Source organism: Megalobrama amblycephala, linkage group LG2 (genome assembly GCF_018812025.1).
Source record: "Megalobrama amblycephala isolate DHTTF-2021 linkage group LG2, ASM1881202v1, whole genome shotgun sequence".
Taxonomy (NCBI): domain Eukaryota; kingdom Metazoa; phylum Chordata; class Actinopteri; order Cypriniformes; family Xenocyprididae; genus Megalobrama; species Megalobrama amblycephala.
Window position 1 is genome coordinate 28077638 of NC_063045.1, and position 21857 is coordinate 28099494.

The 21857-nt window shown below is 35.6% G+C and overlaps 2 protein-coding genes across 2 annotated transcripts; one reads left to right on the plus strand and one right to left on the minus strand.

Moving 5' to 3' along the window:
- Positions 1-4207: 4207 nt before the first annotated feature.
- LOC125254606 lies at positions 4208-12315 on the minus strand. The gene is made up of 5 exons (XM_048169293.1): positions 11431-12315; positions 10421-10762; positions 10074-10241; positions 8020-8063; positions 4208-7906 (listed from the first exon to the last, which is right to left on the minus strand). The coding sequence occupies exons 1-5, from the start codon at positions 11492-11494 to the stop codon at positions 7688-7690; spliced, it is 837 nt and encodes a 278-aa protein (XP_048025250.1). The 5' UTR covers positions 11495-12315; the 3' UTR covers positions 4208-7687.
- A 2915-nt stretch (positions 12316-15230) lies between these two features.
- dynlt2b (dynein light chain Tctex-type 2B) lies at positions 15231-19941 on the plus strand. Its single transcript, XM_048169306.1, has 5 exons — positions 15231-15396; positions 15548-15681; positions 18809-18878; positions 19420-19483; positions 19584-19941. Exons 1-5 carry the CDS (start codon positions 15347-15349, stop codon positions 19629-19631), a joined length of 366 nt encoding a protein of 121 aa, XP_048025263.1. The 5' UTR covers positions 15231-15346; the 3' UTR covers positions 19632-19941.
- Positions 19942-21857: the final 1916 nt, after the last annotated feature.

Sequence of the window (21857 nt, forward strand, 5' to 3'; positions counted from 1 at the left end):
TTATTTTCATGGCCAGAAAATAACTCTGTTTATAATATTCTGTGAGGGACTTAGTTTGCTGGACAAACGAACAGTTTCTCTAAATAATTACTAAACCAGAACTAATCATATACGTAATTGATTATAATTCGTTGTAATTGATTCACAATATATGTTTAATTCCCCGTTGGGTCGATATATGAATCATAATTTATTCATAACCTTATGAATTATTATATTCATATTTCATCCATAAATTGATTAATAACTGTACGAACCGCTACATTCGTTACATTATATACAGTAAATACTGTTCGGTTTCTCACACAAACCGACCATTTTGTGTCTTAGGACATCAATGTGCCATCATGAGCCGCAGGGTTTAATTTGGATTTGTCTATGCATGTTTTTTGACTCTTATAAATTGTGTTACCATTGACATGCATTATAAGACTGACAGACGGCAACGGTTGGAGTTAAAGCTGTCCATTATTTTAGGTTAAGTGCATTATAATACAGTTTGTAATGTTATAGCTAGCTCAAAACATCTTGTAAAGCAATGTTCACTTTTGTGTTGCAGAAAACAGATACTTGCTTGATAGTTTCAGTTTCATTTCTTGTGAAGTGAGAGATTAGCTGCACGGTATATATTTAGTGGGTAATTACAAGATAACATCATAACAGTGCTGTAAGGACAAAGACATGGCATTAATGTTGTTACCGTTGCCGTTAATGTTAACAACATCAGCATTACTATGACTGTGTATATTAGCGTTACCTGTAGATTTCAATTTCTGTAGCCACTCCACAGTCCAAAGTCTTTTGCTTTTTGACTATGGCTGAATCTCCAGTTGTCACTGATGATTGTCATTTGGACCTTTCTAGATTACAATCCGCCATCAAAATGATAAGTTTAATTATTTCAGCTGCTGTGAGAAAAGGCTATAAATGATCCGCTACAAGCAGAATCCTCACGTGATAAAACCGATTAGCCTGGACTCCTTCCTTTCTGTTTACGGACATGACGTAATGACGCACAGAGGAACAGCTGCATGTTCAAATTTCCTGCGGAAATCCACCATGTCGCTCTTATTATAAAACATTATTACAAGCTTACCGTTGTGAATCGAGCTAAGATAATGAGATAGTTTTGAACACTGGCTGGTTATGTACTTGCTCAAAAATTGATTTTGGATAATTTTTAACCAAAAAAAGTTACGGACTGCAGCTTTAAAGGTGCCCTAGAATTAAAAATTGAATTTATCTTGGCATAGTTGAATAACAAGAGTTCAGTACATGGAAATGACATACAGTGAGTCTTAAACTCCATTGTTTCCTCCTTCTTATGTAAATCTCATTTGTTTAAAAGACCTCCGAAGAACAGGCAAATCTCAACATAACATTAATCATTAATATGTATGACCCCAATATTTGCATATGCCAGCCATTCAAGACATTACACAAGCCAGTATTAATGTCTGGATCTGTGCACAGCTGAATCATCAGACTAGGTAAGCAAGCAAGGACAACAGTGAAAAATGGCAGATGATCCATGATATCATGTTATTTTTAGTGATATTTGTAAATTGTCTTTCTAAATGTTTTGTTAGCATGTTGCCAATATACTGTTAAATGTGGTTAAAGTTACCATTGTTTATTACTATATTCATGGAGACAAGAGCCGTCGCTATTTTCATTTTTAAACACTTGCAGTCTGTATAATGCATAAACACATCTTCATTCTTTATAAATCTCTCCAACAGTGTGTAATGTTAGCTTTAGCCACAGAGCACTATCAAACTCGTTCAGAATCAAATGTAAACATCCAAATAAATACCATACTTACGCGATTAGACATGCTGATTGGCGAACACTTTGTAAAGATCCATTTTGAGGGTTATATTAGCTGTGTGAAATTTATGCTGTTTATGCTGTTTAAGGCAAGCGCGAGCTCCATGGGCGGGGAGTGTGAGGAATTAAAGCGGCCGCAGCATGAATCGGTGCATAGTTAATGATGCCCCAAAATAGGCAGTTAAAATTTTTTTAAAAAATCTATGGGGTATTTTGAGCTGAAACTTCACAGACACATTCAGGGGACACCTTAGACTTATATTACATCTTGTAAAAAAAACGTTTGATGGCACCTTTAAAATTCATCATTTGTGTTCTACTGTAAAAACAAAGTCACCTACATTTGGATGCCCTGGGGGTAAGCAGATATACATCAAAATTTCATCTTTTTAAGAGTAGTCTTAAGCTTTGACTTAAGTGTAAAAAAATAAATTCTTGATGGTTTGGTCCGATGGTGCTGAAGTTGTAATCAATATATCTACTGCATTGAGTGAAGAAATGACGACGACCTTGCACTGTTAATTTGACCCTGTTGTTGAGGAAGTTGTGCATGTCTTGAAGTGAATGAGGCCTGCCCGCCCCGGCAGGCTGAGGTCTCACGTGAACAGCAAGTGGCAGAATCAGCAAGAACAACAACAACAACAAAAAAGAACCCGAAGAAGCGCAGCATGATCTACAGAAGTCACAACTTTGACTTTTGGCTTGACCAATGAGAAAGGTGCAATACTCTGGCAGGAGAGTTGTTTTCTTTGAAAGTGACCTCATTTGCATGAGGGGAATAAGCTATGCAGTTTGTGTCCATTTATACTATGATAAATATAACAAACATACAATGCATTATGAGATGTTGATGTCCACCAAAGTGGGAGTCATTAAACAAGTAGTAATTTGATATGAAATACCACCAGATGACCTATTATCTAGTAATTCCAAATTTCAGGCATGCATAACACACAGTAATAATGCACAAAATGTACTGGGAAAATGCATGTTCCTTCATTTAAGCAAATTTGTCAATGAATTAGTGGAAAGGATGCCATTTCTATGGGCTGTATGTCTGGTTCTTTTATTGAGAACAATCAGTGTACCAACTGCCAAGTGTTTTTGAAGTGTGTGATTGAAGCAGAAGGGTCATAGCACTCAGTCGGGGTGCCAGACATTACGGGACCTGCATGGGTGAAGGGTTAGAAAAGTAACTTTTACAATTGTGTGTTTGAATGATTCAGATGCTACACAGGTAACAATCAGAACAGGAAGCAGGTTAACACACACACTGAGGCCACACCCACACAAAGCCAGAGCTTTCCCTATCTATTCTCTATTTTTTTTTTCATAATCTCAAGAAATATCTGCGTACACACAAAACCACTGAAACTGACTCAAAACAATGTAGTATACATGCCAGATCAGTATGTGGCGCTGTAATTCTTCCACAGAGATACATTAAAAACGGAGAATAACACTTCATGCGCATAATCATTGCGCGCTGTTTACAAACTTTAGTAAAGCTTAGAAATAATGCTTTATTTTAGTAAAACTAATAGGTTTGGTAGCTTCTGCGGCACAAACACAATGTAGTTTTGTTGTTGTTGCTGTTACGTGACATAGCAGTGTCCGACTAGGGTCAAGACTTGGGGTGATGACATAATTTCACAAAATATATGGATTGGCTGTACACACGAAAATGCAAGGGTTTCGTTTTCAGATATACTTCAAATGAAGTTCTATTTCGTTCTTCGTTTAGGGGTAAAACGAAGTTCGAAATGCGTGAGCAGTGATATACTATAAACGAACATCTGACGCCACCCACACTGCTGAGAGCGACGGTTAGATGAATATGTAAATATGTGCCGTGCACTTTCTTCTCAGTAACAAAATAAACACAAAAAAATGAGAAAACAGCAAGCATTTATTATAGAAAACATAAGAAAAGCGTCTGATCATAACAGCATGGGAATGTTTGCACGAGCTCTGCAAAGTATCACTCAGTAGTCACGTCACGTCTTCATATCACTTTATTCAATAGAATTCTTAAAATCAAGCAGCTTTACAGTATCAGACATCAAAAACAATGTCAGTGCCTCATTTCATCAGAAGCAAAACTTCATTTTGTACTATAAAGCGGCTATCCAGTGTGTTCATGTTTTCACCTGCGGAGATCTTACCTCAACAAGCTCAAACACACAAATGAGTCAGACGCGTTCGACACGAGTGAAGGCGGAGCCTCGGCGCACACCTCCTATTACGTTATCGTCACTGACCAATGGTAGTACGAAGGTGTTTTGCAGCTGGAGCGAACTTTTCCTGAAAGTTTGCTTTGGCAAAATGTTTCGAACTTACAAAATGTACACAAAACGAACTTCGTTTTGGCCTGATTTTGTTCGAAATTACATCACATCAGTTCGTTCTTCGATTTCGTTTGAAGTATACCGGGGCCTTTATCCACTCTGGGACCCGGTTTAAAAAAATAGCAGTTTCAGGCTCCGAAAACGCCGGATCCATCTTGACGAAACACCTATACGTTACAAAATATTTGCGTATACAGCTAAACGTGTCACATGAGTGGCAGAATCTGAACACGTGATAATAAAAAACAAACCGAAAGTCCATGAAACTGAAACTATGCTAACTGAAGATAACTGTTATAATGTCACTTAATGAATCTATTTTTTAAAATGTTGTTTTAATGAAAAATGGTATTGTAAAAATATTCTCTGCTGCACATTGTAACAATTCCCAATAGTGTCCACAGTGTATTCACAAATATTACCACTCATATAGGCATAGTATTATTGCTTTTCTGTTAAATCTTTATAGAACCAGAAGACAAAATATGATTCTAGAAAAAGTAATAAAGACCTACCTGAATAGTTACAGGATGTAACTGTCTCAATGAACACAATGAATGGAAAATAAGATTCATGAGGTTCCTCCAGAGTAGGCTATGATAAATGCTTAACCAGCACTACTGTGGTTATCTTGTTGGTTCAAAGGAAAACATTTCAATGTAAACTTAAAGTAAGTGAAACTTGCATGCGGCAAAAAAGTCATCCCACAGTTTTTTAATAGGCCATATCGGGCTTCTCATTAGACATTCAGGACAAGCCTGTGTGGGTGCTGGAAACTATTAGACATGCAGTTTAGAGTCATACTTCTCAAGGTGTTTGCATATTTTGCGGTTTGAAATGTTAAGTTTTGCTGTTCGCAGAAATGTTAGAGAGAAAGAAGTCTTCATTTTCTCCAGCTCTCGGTTTAAAATGTAGTTTATGACTCCGTCAACACTCCTACTCACAAATGCCAACACATGCCGCCACATCTGATGTTATCTTCGTGGCCATGCTTATGTGAACCTTCACACAGAAGTAAACAAAAGCAAACGCTCTGTAGCATTCAGAACTGTGTGTAAAAAGCTCCGTCAGTATTTCTTTTGTTGTTAAATCAGGATTCCAAAATGACAGACTGTGTAAATATGTCTATATTTTGAACTCTATTAGCATTTTTACAAATCTTATGAGATTACTTTGGCTATACATTCTTATGTAGTACAGAAATCATTCAAGTACAATATTTACAGTACATACATAGTGCAATAATCAGCATATAAAATTTACATAACAATATTCTAAATGCAGTCACTTATATTTTAGGATGAATAGTGTTAGGATACACAGAAGCTTTTTAGTAGCGCATATGAAAATAGCAGGAGTATAACAAAACAATAACTAATTTTCACATTTTCTGAAGAAAACGTGAGTGCTGTTTGTCACTGCAGAACTCTGCACCACACTCTCAAGTCTCTATGATGTTCTGGTCTCGATATGACTCAGGTCAAGTCCAGGGGATTTTTTGACCAGTTTTACCAAATCATAAGTATTAATCTAATAAGTGTAATAGTACATAAACCTCTCCTCATAAGCCCCACAGTTTGAGGTATCATTCCTGTGTTTACCACAGACGGTGCAAGTATGAGCAATAATATGCTTGTGGTTGCAACTCAGCCTAATTGTAAAAACGTGCCTCTACCAACATTTTTGTAAAACTCCAAAAACGTACCTATACACACACAATTAACAGTTTCCAGCTGAAATGAATACTAGTGGCAGTAAAACACCAACAACTTTTATTCCTGTTGACAAATTATAATTACGGGGCAAATTATCGATTAATATTTTCACATAGTTCTACTAATAATACTTACTATATTATGACTTCAAAACTCTTTTACTATAGTGCATGATTTATGAACAAACATATTTTGATGTTTGCATCACATAACCAGCTCCATATTATATGGCTTTTTCGATGTAATCCAGCTAACAAAAATGTTCAGTTTGCTATAGTGCCAATTAAGTTATGAAAACATTATTTCTGAATGTTCTCTGAATGCCCAAAACGTTTTTAAGTGTTTTAAAAACATTTTTCCTTAGTTATCCGAACAATAAAGGAACGTTCCATTTTAGAATTTTGCAAACATTATGGGAGTTACTTTTGAATGCGAACATTCTGAAATAAACATGAATATTCTGAAACAAGTAGTAACATTTAATGAACAATGTAAAAATAATGATTTGGAGTACTTATTAAAGACCAAATAACTTTGAGCAAACATTCTATTAAAATTACTGGAAGAAAATTTCTTCATAACTTTAAGAGAACCTTGCCAGAACGTTAGTCAATGTTCTGAGAATGTTCTATGTTAGCTGAGAGTAAACTTGCTTAGAAGCTCACCTGGTACAGGTGACCTACTAATGCTAAGCGCCCAGGTATGAGTCCTGTGAAACATAAATCACAATAAAAAAGCTCAAAGACTTGTAGAAGCGAATGTAACCCTCCTTGTTTTGCTTGCACTGTTCTGAGCGGGATTTGAACTGGCTTCTCCAGCATAGAAGGTGGGCACACTAACAAGGACGGTAAAGAACGCAGCCTTCTTATGTGCCTCTGGAGGTCAGGGGAGTGAGGTTTACCTAGTGTGACTCTGTTACACCCACCCTCCCCTAAACCTCACTTCCATCCAGGTCATGGCACCAATGTTACCTCTCCATGCTTACTTGCACCGCTCAGAGCGGGATTCAAAACCGCATCTCCGGAATGTGAGGCGGGCGAGCTAACAAGCACACTAAAGACTACAGTCTTCAGCATCAGATGCCAGTGTGCCTCTTGAGGACATGGGAGATAAGTTTACATGTACAGCTCTTTACTAGCTGGCTTCCCTTACACAGGCTGAAAAAGCATGGTTGCTTCAGCAAATGCGTACTTATCTCATGCTTGCTTTTGTATTGTTTTGTAGGTTTAAGGTACTGTAGGATTTAGTGCAGGTGGTACGTTATTTTCAAATGCGATTTAACCTTTAGCGTATCTCACTGGACATTTTATTTCAGAACTGCTGCAATATGTCCAACAACCACTGTAATAAAACGTTGCCAGATTCACATTCCGTTTCAGATAAAACTGAATGCTTTTAGTGCCACTCAATAGACATTTCACTTTGAAAGTGTTGCGAAACGTGCAAGAAGCAACATAATATCATTTTGCAGAAATGTCACCACAGGCACGTTTTTCCAATGAGCCTGTGTTGTGTAATACTATACAAAAATATTCAAGTACCTCCGGTTTCTTCATGGGGGCTTCTGTGGTTAGCACCTCACTATGACTCAGTGTTAAACTCTGTGGCACCTTTACAGTATCATTTTGAACTTGTTAACATGAGAGGATGTGGCAGTTTGTAATCATAATCATAATTATCAAAAAACAGTCCTAAATTGATCAGAATTTTTCTCCCAAATAGTATATATTAGGTTTCCATGAGCAAATGTTAAAATAGACTAATGTTAGTGGGCAATACATGATATGACTCTGATCACTTAATAGCAGGTACTTGCTGTTTATTTCTCATCCGCCCACACGGTGTCTGTTTTTGCTGAGGGAAAATGATGGCAGCATATTCCACTCCGTCCTGGGCCTTTGATGTTGCCTCGGCAGGGTTTACTCTGTCATCTCTTTCAGGTCTATTTTGAAAGTCTAACTCTCCATACTCCACACAGCTGACAAACACAGCACCGGATCTACCACATTGCCCCTGCAAACAGCCCAGGCCACAAAACACAAAAAGTGATGAAAACAAAACTGAAATGGAATTATTGTCCAAGTTTTATTGAGTAGCTTAGAGAAATAAAGAGGTCATGAACATACTTGTTGTTTTGTTCTGTTATTCTGAACTGGTGGGTTTTCTGCATCTGAGAAGGCATACATTTACAATTAGAATACAATTAGCACTGATATGCTAGTAAGATATCAGCAAGACTACAAAATGGCCACTTATATAAAATTACTTAATTAATTGCTGATGTCAACTTTATGTTAATACAAACAATTTTCAAAGCACATAAAAAAGTTGAATGTGTATATGTTTTTCACTTGACACTTTACAATTAGGTTCCATTTGTTAACATTAGGTAACTACATTTAATGCGAGCTAACAATGAAAATACTTCTAAATCATTTATTAATCATAATTAATGTTATTTTCAACATTTACTAATACATCAAGAAATTAAGATAAAAAATTTTATCTGTTTATATTCTTTAATGGACCTGAACTAACATGAACTAACAATGAAGAGTTGTATTTCTATTAACTTAACATTAACATATTGTATTGCTTATTGTTAGCTAATGTTAACTAATGGGATCTTATTGTAAAGTGTTACCATTTATTTTTCATAGGATGAGAATGTTTTTGCATTTCCCCAGCCCAGAGTTGTCAACTTGTCACTAATTTAGTAAATCTGCATATTTACTTAATGTAATTTAATATTTTGCATTCATTTTTTTTTTTTTTTTTAATTTCCTTTTATGGAAAATTTGTCTTATTTTTTTCTCTATTTTAGATTTTAGTTGACAAAATGTGTTAAAATACTTAAAAACCATGTCCCCAAGATGTGTGTTATATTTATCTATTACTATATGTATTTTACCTTTTACAGTAATGAACTATTCCATAAACACATAAAATAAAGAGGTGAACTCCTGGACAAGTAATTGTAGGTTCTATAGTGATAGACAATTTTAAAAGTGGTTTTGAAAGCAACTAAAACATTTACAAAATTTGTTGAACATTTAGTTTAACGATCTTGAGCACAAGACTTGTACCATTAATGCTTTTATTTCTGAAAGTGTAATTATGTCCCGACATAGACTACCATTCAAAAGTTTGTGTCCATAAGATTTTTTGGTCCCACTTCATATTAGGTGGCCTTAACTACTATGTACTTAAATCAAAAAATAAGTACAATGTACTTATTGGGTTCATATTGAATTGCAAAACACTTATGCTGCTATTGAGGTGGGATACGGGTAAGGTTAGGGATAGGTTTGGTGGACTGGGTAGGTTTAAAGGTGGGGGTAAGGTGTAAGGAATGGGTCAACAGTGTAATTATAAATGTAATTACAGAAGTTAATTACAGACGTAATTACTTGCAGGTGTTTTTAAAATATAAGTACAATGTAAAAACATACATGTACACAATAAGTGCATTGTATCAAATGATTAATTTAAACATAGTATATAGTAGTTAAGGCCACTTAATATAAAGTGGGTCCGATTTTTTTTTTTTATGTTTTTGAAAGATGAGTCTTCTGCTCACCAAAGCTGCTGTTATTTGATAAAAAATATAGTAAAAACAGCAATATTGTAAAATAATTATTTTAATGTAAAATAACTGTTTTCTATGTGAATATATTAAAATGTAAAATGTAATTTATTTCAGTGATCAAAACTCCAGTCTTCAGTGTCACATGATCCTTCTATGATCCTAAATCATTCCAATATAATGATTTGCTGCTGAAGAAACATTTCGGATTATGTTTTCTGTATTCTTTGATAAACAGGAAGTGATATAGAAACATTATAAATGTCTTTAATGTCACTTTTGATCAATTTAATGTGTTCTTGTGGAATGAAAGTATTACATTTCTTTCTAAAACCTATCTTACTGACACCAGTCTTTTAAAGTGCATATCAGAAGTTGTGAATTAAGCATGAGACGGCACAATGCACTCAAAACATTATTTGTCTGATGTTCAAAATCTTACAAACATTTAATCTTTAAAATCATCCTATCCAACTAATGCAGCTGTTTTATAGAATATAAAATCTATTTGCTTCAAAAAAAAATAAAAAAATAAAAATAAAAAATAAATAAAAAATAAAAAATAAAAAATGCTTAGATACTAGCGTACATTACCTGGTTTTCTTGGATAGGTCCTGTAAAACCAGCACAATATGCCCACAAAGATACATATAAATATTATGAGTGATGCAGTGAAGAAAATTATGAATGATTTTTGTTCCGATGTCTCCAGTTTAGGAGGATTTGTCACTAAACTTTCATGGAGAGATACAGGTATAATTTCTGAAAGAAAAAGCATATAATTTTTTAAAATGGCTAATTATTAGTGATAAAAACTTTCATTTTAATTATCTAAAAAAAAAAGCAAACTCACAATTACAATGGCAACAGCACACAATGTTATATGAGTTTTTTCCCTGAACAAAAACCATACAGTACTCAGGATTTAAGAGGAAACCTACCTGTTGTTTTATTCCATAATTTGACTGTAATATGAATTCTGTTGCTCTCAATAAGAGGGTTTTGACCATCAGCAAGCACCACAACATGATATGTTCCTTCATCTTCTAGGGATAGATTTGTGATGTGTAGTGTGACAGTACTGTTTTCCACATCACTGAGTACACACTTTTCTGAGCAAGATCTGTTTGTTTTATCTGTTTGTTTGCAATATCCTTTCTTGTTCCCATTTTTGTACAGACTTGTAGGTTTGTTGGGAAAACTGTTGATAACAGAATCTTGAAATGTGAATTTAACTGTGATGTTTTCTTCCACCGTACCATTGACTTCATGCGTTGATTCCACTGAAATTAAAATCATGTTAGCTACTTTTGTGTCTATAAAGAAAAAATGAACCTACACTGAAAAATGTTCACTCGAGTAAAAAAAAATGTGGTAACTACAGTAGCCCCAACTTCCCTATACATCATAGTAAAAACCTGAAATCTGAAACAGTCTGTGTCATGATGTTTCTTTTTAGTTTTAAATAAACTGTATCTCATCTCATTATCAACATGACGGTAAGATACAGGTCTGAAACTCACACACAGTTGTTTTGCACATCTCTGGGTTCTCACATTTTCCATGAGTCAAAGGAATATTTCGGTACTTCAGTTGTCTCTTTTTTTTTGTACAATACTACAAAAGCTTTCGATAAAATATATATCCATGTGTAACTACAATGGACCAAAAAGTACAGTATTTGAGCGGATGTATAATGTGAAACATCGAAAAAAAAATATATATATATATATATATATATATATATATATATATTTGCAAAAACCCACAGACATATATAATGTCTTCTAAGTGTTTTTACCAACTTGAGTGTTCAAATTTATTTGCTTTATTTAGTGCCTTAATGTAAGAAACACGTTTGCAAAGCTGAAGTGAAAATGCAGTACAAATCAGCGAACTTAACAGACAGGAAAAACAAAACCAAAAGATGATGGTGAACTCTTTTACTCACCGTTAAGAATCAAGTACAGCATGAATGAAAAAAGTAAGAGTTTCTTCTTGAGGTAACACTTCATGCTGCAGATGGAACAGAGCAAATGAACACAGGCAGCCACCGGAGATGCAAACGCCTTCCCGTTTCTGCTGATTTATGCTTTGCACTAACATTCTGTTTATAAGAAAACCTCCGTCTTTCAGGGGGAGGTACAGACAGGAACTGTCATCGCATTCAGGTTTTTTTTTCATGATTTTCTTTTCCTTTTGTTCACTTTCAGATCTCTAGAAACCAATAGCATGAGGCAATTAAAAAAAATCTAAAGAAATAATTATTGTTAAAAGTGGTCTATGACATATTTGTGATGTGATTGCGGATCCTAGTTGTATTAAATCATTTCATGTGCTCACACAGTCTAACCACAAGACCACCGATAGACCACCTTGAGTTTCACAATCCCACAGAGGAAGTGTGTGTGCATCTTTATCTAGCCCATGACACACTGCATGAATTTAGAATGTTTAAACATAGGCCTAAACGACTTACCCAAACCTAAAGTTGGTGGAACTTCTTGTTTCTAAGAACAGAGTTGAACATTTAAGTTTTAATCTACCTTCATTATATAAGGGGTTTTCAAACTGGAGTCTGGAGGCCGCAAGTGAGTGTTGGGGGACCATGGAGGAAAAACAAACATTACTATTAAATCATAAATCATTACTATTGCTCACCCTTTACATCTGTCTGTGGGTTTTGCAGATATCTAACAAATGATAAGTATTAAAAATAGTTTCTGAGTAAACCTCATAAATAAATTGGTACAGGACTTTCTTTTCTTTATATTTCAAAACTAATAATTTTGCCAAGCAATTGGTTCAATTGATTCAAAACGTTGAAAGCTTTGTTTCTCCCATCACTAGTGATAACTATGATGCATCCGAAATCGAATAATTCCCTACTATATAGTATGCGACATACTACTCTTTTGACAGTATGCCAAAAGAGTAGTATGTCTGAATAGCATTCGAAAAACAGTAGGTGAAAAGTCCCCTGATGCGCATTCGATGGACACTTTACTATCCCATGAGGCCATGGGAGAGGATTTATGAATGGAGGTGAAGCGACGCAAGCGACATGGGTAGGTCACATGATAATGACAATATGGCGGATGTAGTACTTCCGGATTACATTCATACTATATAGAACATACTTTTATAAAGTTGCGAAGTAAGTTCAAATTCAAGTGTAGTACATACTCAGTACGTGATTTTGGACGCACTGCAAGTTTCTGCGCTCAGCACGATCTCTGCATGTGCAAGTGACGTATGTATGTGTGCTTCAATGAAAACAGCACATTAATATAGAACAGTGATTAAACTGACTTTAAACTACCTGCATTAAACTGTTTTATTGCACACCTTCCAGCTAATCAAAATCGAGCATTCAGACAGACAATAATATAATGTTAAAATATGACACATGCAAGTGTCTGACCATACATAAAACCACAATATTAATTAATTATTTTAAAAATACAGTGTTTTTTTTTTTTTTTTCATTTCCTGAAATGTAGTGTTTTTAGAGAGGCGAGGTTTCGCCCAATGGCAACAGTTTCATTTAAATAAATAAAAGACCTAAGATATATATGTACATAATAAATATATGCATTTGATTAAAATATATACATAAATAAATGCGTATTAGAAACTAAATATTTTTCAAATATTTTATACATATTTATATTATATTTGTTATGCATAAACAAACACACATGATCGTTATCATGCGGTGAATTCGGACAATCGTAAAACATCTGTGTCGTCATCAGAGCTTGTGCAGCTCCTCAGCTATTCAGCCGACTGCTCTTGAATCACTATCGTTGTGCTTTGATGCCATACATCACAGTCACGTGGTGTCGGCGCTGTCTCAAGTTGGACAAAATTTCTAACGGGCATGCACTGCTTCAAGTCAGTCACCGATTGGTCTGCACAGTACTGCATGAATTCGAACAAGCCAAAAAGCACGATGGGAAATGACTTGCTGATGACACAGCTTATTGCTCATTGGTTTAAAGGGGTCATAAACTGTGTTGTAGTTCATGCAATATGAAATAGCTAAGTATTACTCTCTTGCAAACTTTTAGCACGGTTCTACTATTATAGCTCACAAGGTTAACTAATCATGAGAAGTGATGATTATAGCATTACATTTAGATCTATGGCATTATATTTATATTGTGGAATGAAATGTTGCACTGGTGAAAAGCTGATCACAGACATGTTGTTGAGCGCATGGAAGCAGTGATCTCGTCATTGCAACCCATTTTCTGCACACTAATGAATGTTTTCATCTTAACTAGCAGTGCAAATGCGATGTACCTAAGAGATTCGTTGAATCAAACAGGAGTTTTGGCACGAGTCCATAACTCAGTCACTGACAAACATGCACTGTTTGATTGACAGCTCTAGTGATTGTAAAGGGAGCGTTCTTTGATCGCCTTATATATAATTTAATCACAGTTTAAATAACATTATTTTCATCCTACTAAGAGAAACAACGTGAAGTTGACCCTTTAGTCACTGGTTTGATTTACTGACACACAGACACATCTGACTGTTCATGAATCACTACATATCAGATCAGGCATTAGAATTAACTCAGTTACTTACATGTTGTTGCATTACTGTCGAATCCATATCGTAAATGTCTGTTTGCAAAGACTGCGCCGGAATGCGATAGATTTACCAAAGAATCCAGAGTGAAACCGCGAATACAAATAAAGCTCAACTGAGACATTCACATTGTTGAAAATAAATAACCATTTTCCTAGCATTAGGATCCTTTGAAAGGTAATGTTATTTTTGTCCTGTATTGCTCTTCTCTCCTCCTCATCTCACTAACACACCAGTGGGCAGGGCTAATGTTGCAATGATGACGTAGGCAGTAGGATTGTTTGAGATGCACCTCACCTCACCTGACATGTAGGCGAGAGTAGGCGGCTGCAGTGAGGGGAGGAGTGAAAAAAGTGCAGGCAAGATGAAAAGTTCCCAAGCTCTTCTAGTGGTTCAGACACCTACGAGATCAAAGGCGTATATCGCGGGATTTAGACTATTGCTGTGTTGCTGATAAACTGAATGTAATTTAAATTCTCTGGGCCTGTTGTCAATAAAAGCTTTTATTGGCCAACAAGGAAGTTTTCAGTTTTGAAACTTACAGGATATTCTTATAGTACAATGACCTCTTATATAAAGCTCAAGGAAAAGTTGATTTCTCAATTCATGATCACTTTAAACAACAGTGATGTAGGCAATTGTTCTCTTTTAAAATGTTTGATTTTAAAATTCTGATATCATGTTTTCGTGTGAATAAATTATGTGTGAATATTCCCAAAGTCTCTAACAGTGTGATCTCTCTATAGGTCATGATTGTTGTCATATTTAACCTATAAAAATATATAAAAACCTGTCTGTATTAAAGTAAATAAATGATTGATAAACACGTCGTTCCGAAAGAATAAAATAAGTACTTTGGGTGTTTTGTGCATCATATTTATTTTCATATAAAAGTTACATAACTTAAATTGCAACACAGCAAATGAGTGTGAATACCGCGATATCCGCCTTTGATCTCATAGGTGTCTGATTCACTACGAGAAGAGATAACTGTCCGTCTTGGCTGCACTCTTTTCACACCTCGCTTCACTGCAGCCGCCTACTCTTGCCTGCATTTCAAACGAGCCTGAACACTCTGAGCACGTTTCCATCCGTGACTTGAGGTTTATGAGTTAAACCGAACGCGTGTTCGTGACGTCATCACGTTAGACCGTTCCCCGGATGAAACAGAGTTGTTATGACAACGACGGTAAAGCAGTAAAACGAAAGTACGGTTGCACACACACTAAACGTTTGTACATCGTGTTGCTGGAAGTATTTCATTCATGGATGCCGGAGCAAACACGTATCTCATTAGACCGAATTATAAAGACAAGTAAGGCGAACGGCTCTTTCTTTTTAACGCTTCAAACTAAACTTAAACATTGCAGCTAGCTTAGCTTAAGCTCTAAAATGCATTTACGAAAAAGTATTAACTTGCTGAACTTTATCCAAATACCCTTTTCGTTCATTTTTTCCTGTCGTAGGTTCAAGGCAGGGGTGGCAAAGGAGTGTATTAGAGAAATCCTCAGGGAACAGCTGTATGGAGTGCAGTACAATCCAGAGGAGGTTCCCACATTATCAAGATCTTTAGCAGACTCGATTAAAAACAAGCTGAAAGGTAAGAGGCAACGATACTAGTCAGTTTCTTGCTGACAGGGATGTAATTCTAACTCATTATAACTTAATTGCAGTAAGGTTAATGTTACATAAAAAAGGATTAGTTCACCCAAAAATGAAAAAATCTGTCATTTATTACTTACCCTCATGCCGTTCCACACCCGTAAGACCTTCGTTAATCTTCGGAACACAAATTAAGATATTTTAGTTGAAATCTGATGGCTAAGTGAAGCCTCCATAGGGAGCAATGACATTTCCTCTCTCAAGATCCATAAATGTACTAAAACATATTTAAATCAGTTCATGTGAGTACAGTGGTTCAGTATTAATATTATAAAGCGACGAGAATATTTTTGGAGCGCCAAAAAAACAAAATAACGACTTACTTAGTGATGGCCTATTTCAAAACACTGCTTCAGGAAGCTTCGGAGCATAAATGAATCAGTGTATCGAATCATGATTCGGATTGCATGTCAAACTGCCAACTGCTGAAATCACGTGACTTTGGTGCTCCAAACAGCAGATTCATCAGTATTATTCATCTGTCATTTCCCTCTGATTTTTGGGATAACTTATGGGTAGGGTTAGGTTTAGGGGTAGGAATAGGGTTAACACTAAATTTTCAGACTAGAATGTTTTCCAGGATCAACAAAATATGTTGACCCAGGAACGCATCGAACTCAGCAATATCAGGACGTGCGAAGGACACGAGAACACAGAACGCATCATTTGAGAATTGAGATGTGCTGCGATCTTGTTGCTCAACTGACCATCCGAGCATCTTCTAAGAGACTAATGCACAATAAATGCAATATAACATCACAAACAAATGTAATAACCTATTAAAAGACTTCTATCATAATATTATAGACATTATTTTCATATAATTTTATATCTCTTTATTTTACCGCACGTATTTATGAAAATGAGTAGCCTAGCCTTTGTGTTATATGCTTTGTCAATGTTCAGGTTATTTTTTATATGCCAATAAAACTACTTCAGGCTTTCTTCAGGTTATCACTTTATTAAAGGGTTAGTTCACCCAAAAATGAAAATAATGTCATTTATTACTTACCCTCATGCCGTTCCACACCCGCAAGACCTTCGTTAATCTTCAGAACACAAATTAAGATATTTTAGTTGAAATCCGATGGCTCAGTGAGGCCTCTATAGGGAGCAATGACATTTCCTCTCTCAAGATCCATAAAGGTACTAAAAACATATTTAAATCGGTTCATGTAAGTACAGTGGTTCAATATTAATATTATAAAGCGACGAGAATATTTTTGGAGCACCAAAAAAAAACAAAATAACGACTTATTTAGTGATGGCCGATTTCAAAACACTGCTTCAGGAAGATTCGGAGCACAAATGAATCAGCGTGTCGAATCAGCTGTTCGGAGCGCCAAAGTCACGTGATTTCAGCCGTTGGCAGTTTGACACGCGATCTGAATCATGATTCGATACACTGATTCATTTATGCTCCGAATCTTCCTGAAGCAGTGTTTTGAAATCGGCCATCACTAAATAAGTCGTTACTTTGTTTTTTTTGGCGCACCAAAAATATTCTCGTCGCAAAACATTGCGCACCAGTTTGAGCTTGAAGGTGCCCCCAGTTAACACAAATATGGTCTAAGAACGTTTAGCTAACGTTCCCATTAAGTTAATAAAAAAAAAGATTTCTGCATACTGAAAGTTCAGAACATTTTTTCTTGGTTAAGCAAACGTGAAGGGAACATTCAATTTGATCATTTTTAAAACATTATGGGAACGTTACTTTTGAATGTTCTCTAAACATTCTGAAATAAATAGTATTTTTTTTTTAAAGAACGTATTATTTAAATTTTATTTCACATTTTTTCAGAGTTTTAGGGGCACCAGATTTTTTTTTAAGAGATAATATTGAGTAAGCTCAATGACAGAAACATTAAAAACATTACAACAAATAAAACGGTGTGTCTATCCTACTGTCATTGTTCTGTGTATGTTTCCCCTGTGTCACATGTTCTTTTGTTCCGTTTTACCGCCACTTGTTAGTTTAGATTTGAGTTCATTAGTCCCAGGTGTCTCTTGTTAATAGCCTTGTTTGCCCCTTTGTCTGACCTGTATATATTCCCTGTGTTCTCCCTCAGTCTTAGTCGGTTGACTAGTGATGGGCATTCCGGCTCTTTTTTGTGAGCCGGCTCGTTTGACTCAGCTCACTGAAAAGAGCCGGCTCTTTAAATAATAAATGTTTTAACTATGACTTGGACTATGATAGGTGTGAAAACAATTTGTGAAATTGTGGACATTGCGAGTATGATTTCATTTAATAATTTAATTAGAACTGTTTTCACACCTATCATAGTCAAAATCATAGTTTATTATTTAAAGAGCCGGCTCACGAAACGAGCCGGCTCTTCAAACGAGCCGGCTCACGAAAGAGCCGGAATGCCCATCACTAGTGTGTGCGCCTAGGCTTATATAATTATATTTTTTTGTGTTGTTCTTTGAATTATTAGTCTATTGTTTTAAATAAAATTAAAATCATTCATTACATAATGATTGATTTTCTATAGGCTTTATTTTTAAAAATAGAGTCGGCTCTTCAGATATGTGAGCCGGCTCCCGACGTTCACGTAAAAGAGGTCGCGAACGACCCATCACTACGGTTGACGTCAATGTAGAATGTCATTGTATCACGTCTCTGTTGTGCCATTTATATTGATCTCCTGCATTTGTTCATTAAAGTCCTTGTGATTGGAGCTCCATTGTCTGTGTGTGTTTCCCACAACCATGCACTGTGACACCTACAAATAGCCTTGTTTTCATTCTGAAAAATTAAATATGCCATCTAACCTGATTAAGGTTCATATAGTTTGTGCATTTAAGTAACTTTAATGAACCACATATCGACTGCATCAGGATTTCATCAGCCAATTTCCAAAGCTTTTTACATTTAAACACTGAAATATAATTGAACGTGAAAAACTTTTTTTTTTTTTTTTCTTAATTATCATTTTCTAAAGTATATCTTTGGCTAGAAACACTGAATTTGTTTGATACTTTGAGTATAGTGTATATTATAAGCGTAGAGTGACAGCAGGCCATTATGTAGACCTCTGATATACAGTATGTGCTCTTTTCAGATGTGGGCTTTGACAGATACAAGCTCATTGTGCAGGTGGTTGTTGGAGAGCAGCGTGGGGAAGGAGTCAAGTAAGTGTAATACTTATTAGGAAAATGAATGAATTGTGAGAACAGTATGGCCTTAAGCAAACCTGAGCACTCATACTGTGTTCTTTGTACAGTATAGACCCACGACCACAGAGATTATCAGTGCAAGACATGCCCTCAGATGTTTAGCTGAGACCTTTGAGTTGTGAGTCACTTACATGAGGTTTCTACTGAGTGTACTGATCATTCTTTGACACCCACTTCGAGTAAGATATAATCTGACTCACTGTGGTCTCATGTTATGAAACCAATGTCGCAGGGCATCTGAAACCCAGTGTTATGTATTTGCAGATCTAACTTCAATAAGGTGTTATTCCAGATGTTTACATACTGTACTTTAAAGATCATCCATCCCCATCGAAGGGGGCAGTTTAAAAAAACTGTGTTGTCAGTTACATATTCAAAAATAATTATTATTATAGTATATCTATAGTATATAGAATTATAGTGTTTTTTATGATATAGTTTGAGTGTTTGTAGCATAAAGAAAATGTTTTTCACTTTTTTAAATATGTTTTTGTAGGATGGCTGCACGCTGCTTCTGGGATGCAGATACAGACAGCTATGTTCAAGATATATACATGAACGTAAGTGAGGAATTACTTTCACAGACTTTACATTAAAATTTAATTTTGAAATGTGATTTTTATCTCTTAGCCTATCTTTTAAATTTTCTTTTTCTAATAGGACAGCTTGTTCTGTGTGGCTGCTGCATTTGGTGTGTATTATTACTGAAGACAAACAGAAGATGTGCTGAGGACCAAATATTTTGTAGGGGAGTATTTTTGTGATATTTATTTAAACCATCACATTCAGTTTTATTATCAGTCGCATTCATGTTTGTTGGTCTGTATACCTCTCTGCATGATTTTTTTTTTTTTTCTGATATTACTGTCTGAGTGCTGAAAACTTTCACATTATATTATTATCATTTAACAAAATATTACGGCAATAGCTTTGACATGTCTGGATTGAAGGCACATAAATCCATTTCTGAATGCCGCCTTAATGAAAATAACTACATTAAATTAGTTAAATGTGAAAATGGCCCCCTACTGATTGTTTATGGGAGTTACAAGAGTCAGATGATCCACTTTTATACTGGAAATGGTAAATTACATTGAAAATATTTCACTTTCTCAGTAGCTAAAGAGCACTTTGTTAAAAGGATTCCTAAATGACCCCTGACCCTGCAAGGATTACTGTTTTATTTTGTTATGTGTGTCAGTAAAGTTTTTCAGGCAAGCATCTTATCATACTCTAAAAAAAAAAAAAAAAGGATTTCATTGCTCAATTTCAGCCTCATGCTGATGAGATGAAAGGCCTAATCGTGTGATGAGAGACTGTTGTCCTTTTCCCTGCCCATTGCTCATTGGTCTTTTGTTTTGCTGCTGTGTGTGAGTTGAATATCAGAGCGTGTGATTGATGGACTGACAGTGATGGACTAGCAGAGAAAGCCCACGAGTGTGAAAATAACAACCACAGCTGCAAACAGATCATACTCTCACAAACAAACTACAAACACTAAGAGGGGACACTTAGATTGCACATATATCTAAGAGGTCAGGGGCTGTATGTATCAAGCTGCCCAGAGTAAAATTTTAGTCTTAAATATGTCAAAATTCTAAGAATGATGTAATTTTACTCTTATTCCTAGATTTAAGAATAAGTGTGATTCATATAGGTTCCTAAGTGTTAAGACTACGTCTTAACTCCTAAATTATTTAGGAGATCTGGAGTGGTCTCCTAACCTAGTTAGTAGTAACAAGATTGCAAAGAAGAGGAGACACACGCTCTCCAATAAAGATTTGAAGTATTAGAGGCATATGATGACATGGAGTTGATAAAACAATATAACTTGATTGACAATTCTTTTTGTAACTGACCTAATAAGTAATGTAATAACTTTAAATAAATGTAATAAATTTAAACAATATTTAATACGTTTAATACATTTTAATAAATGTAATGACTTTGAATAAACTTTTTATAACTTTAAATGTAATAACTTCTCCCACTCTACAAATAAATGCTCTAATTGTAGAAATGAAAATAGTAATTACATTTTGGGCGGCCATTTTGAGTTGACATCATTGTAGTCCTTAGTTCACAACAGGCACTTAAAGCTGCAGTCCGCGATTTTTCCTCTTTGTCTCCATCTCTTGTTTAAAACCTGCAATTGCAGTCATATGCGGAACAGTTATCTGTACGTCCGTTGTGCCTCGGCACAGCTCGTCAGCGCCGATGAATCTAATGTTTGCTGTCAGTCACCGCACCGGTGTGGATACAGTACTTAAGAATCACAGATTCAACGTCTTGAAAGTATGACCAATATAAGAATTTTCTGAACAAGTAAGTAACATGTCTGCCACTTTTGTTCTGACCAACTGAGGGGAAAAGTATTAGGCCTACAATAAATCGCGCTGCCAATGATGATTAAATCTAACGATCGCTTTGCTCTGATCACACCAAACCGTGCAAATTATTATTACTGTTATATTGTTCTCAAATTGTTAATGTTAACAACATCAGCATTGCATGACTATGTGTATATTAGCCTTACCTCTAGATTTCAATTTCTGTAGCCACACCACAGTCCAAAGTCTTTTGCTTTTTGACTACGGGTGAATCTCCAGTTGTCACTGATGATTGTCATTTGGATCTTTCTGGGTTACAATCCGCCATCAAAATGATACATTTAATTATTTAAGCTGCTGTTTGAAAAGGCTATAAATGATCCGCTACAAGCAGCAAACTTACGTGATAAAACTGACTAGCCTGAACGGGACTCCTTCCTTTCTGTTTACGGACGTGACGTAATGACGCACAGAGGAACTGCTGCATGCTCAAATTTCCCGCGGAAATCCGCCATGTCGCTCTTATTATAAAACATTAAGCTTACCGTTGTGAATCGAGACAAGAAAACTAGATAGTTTTGAACACTGGCTGGTTATGTGCTTG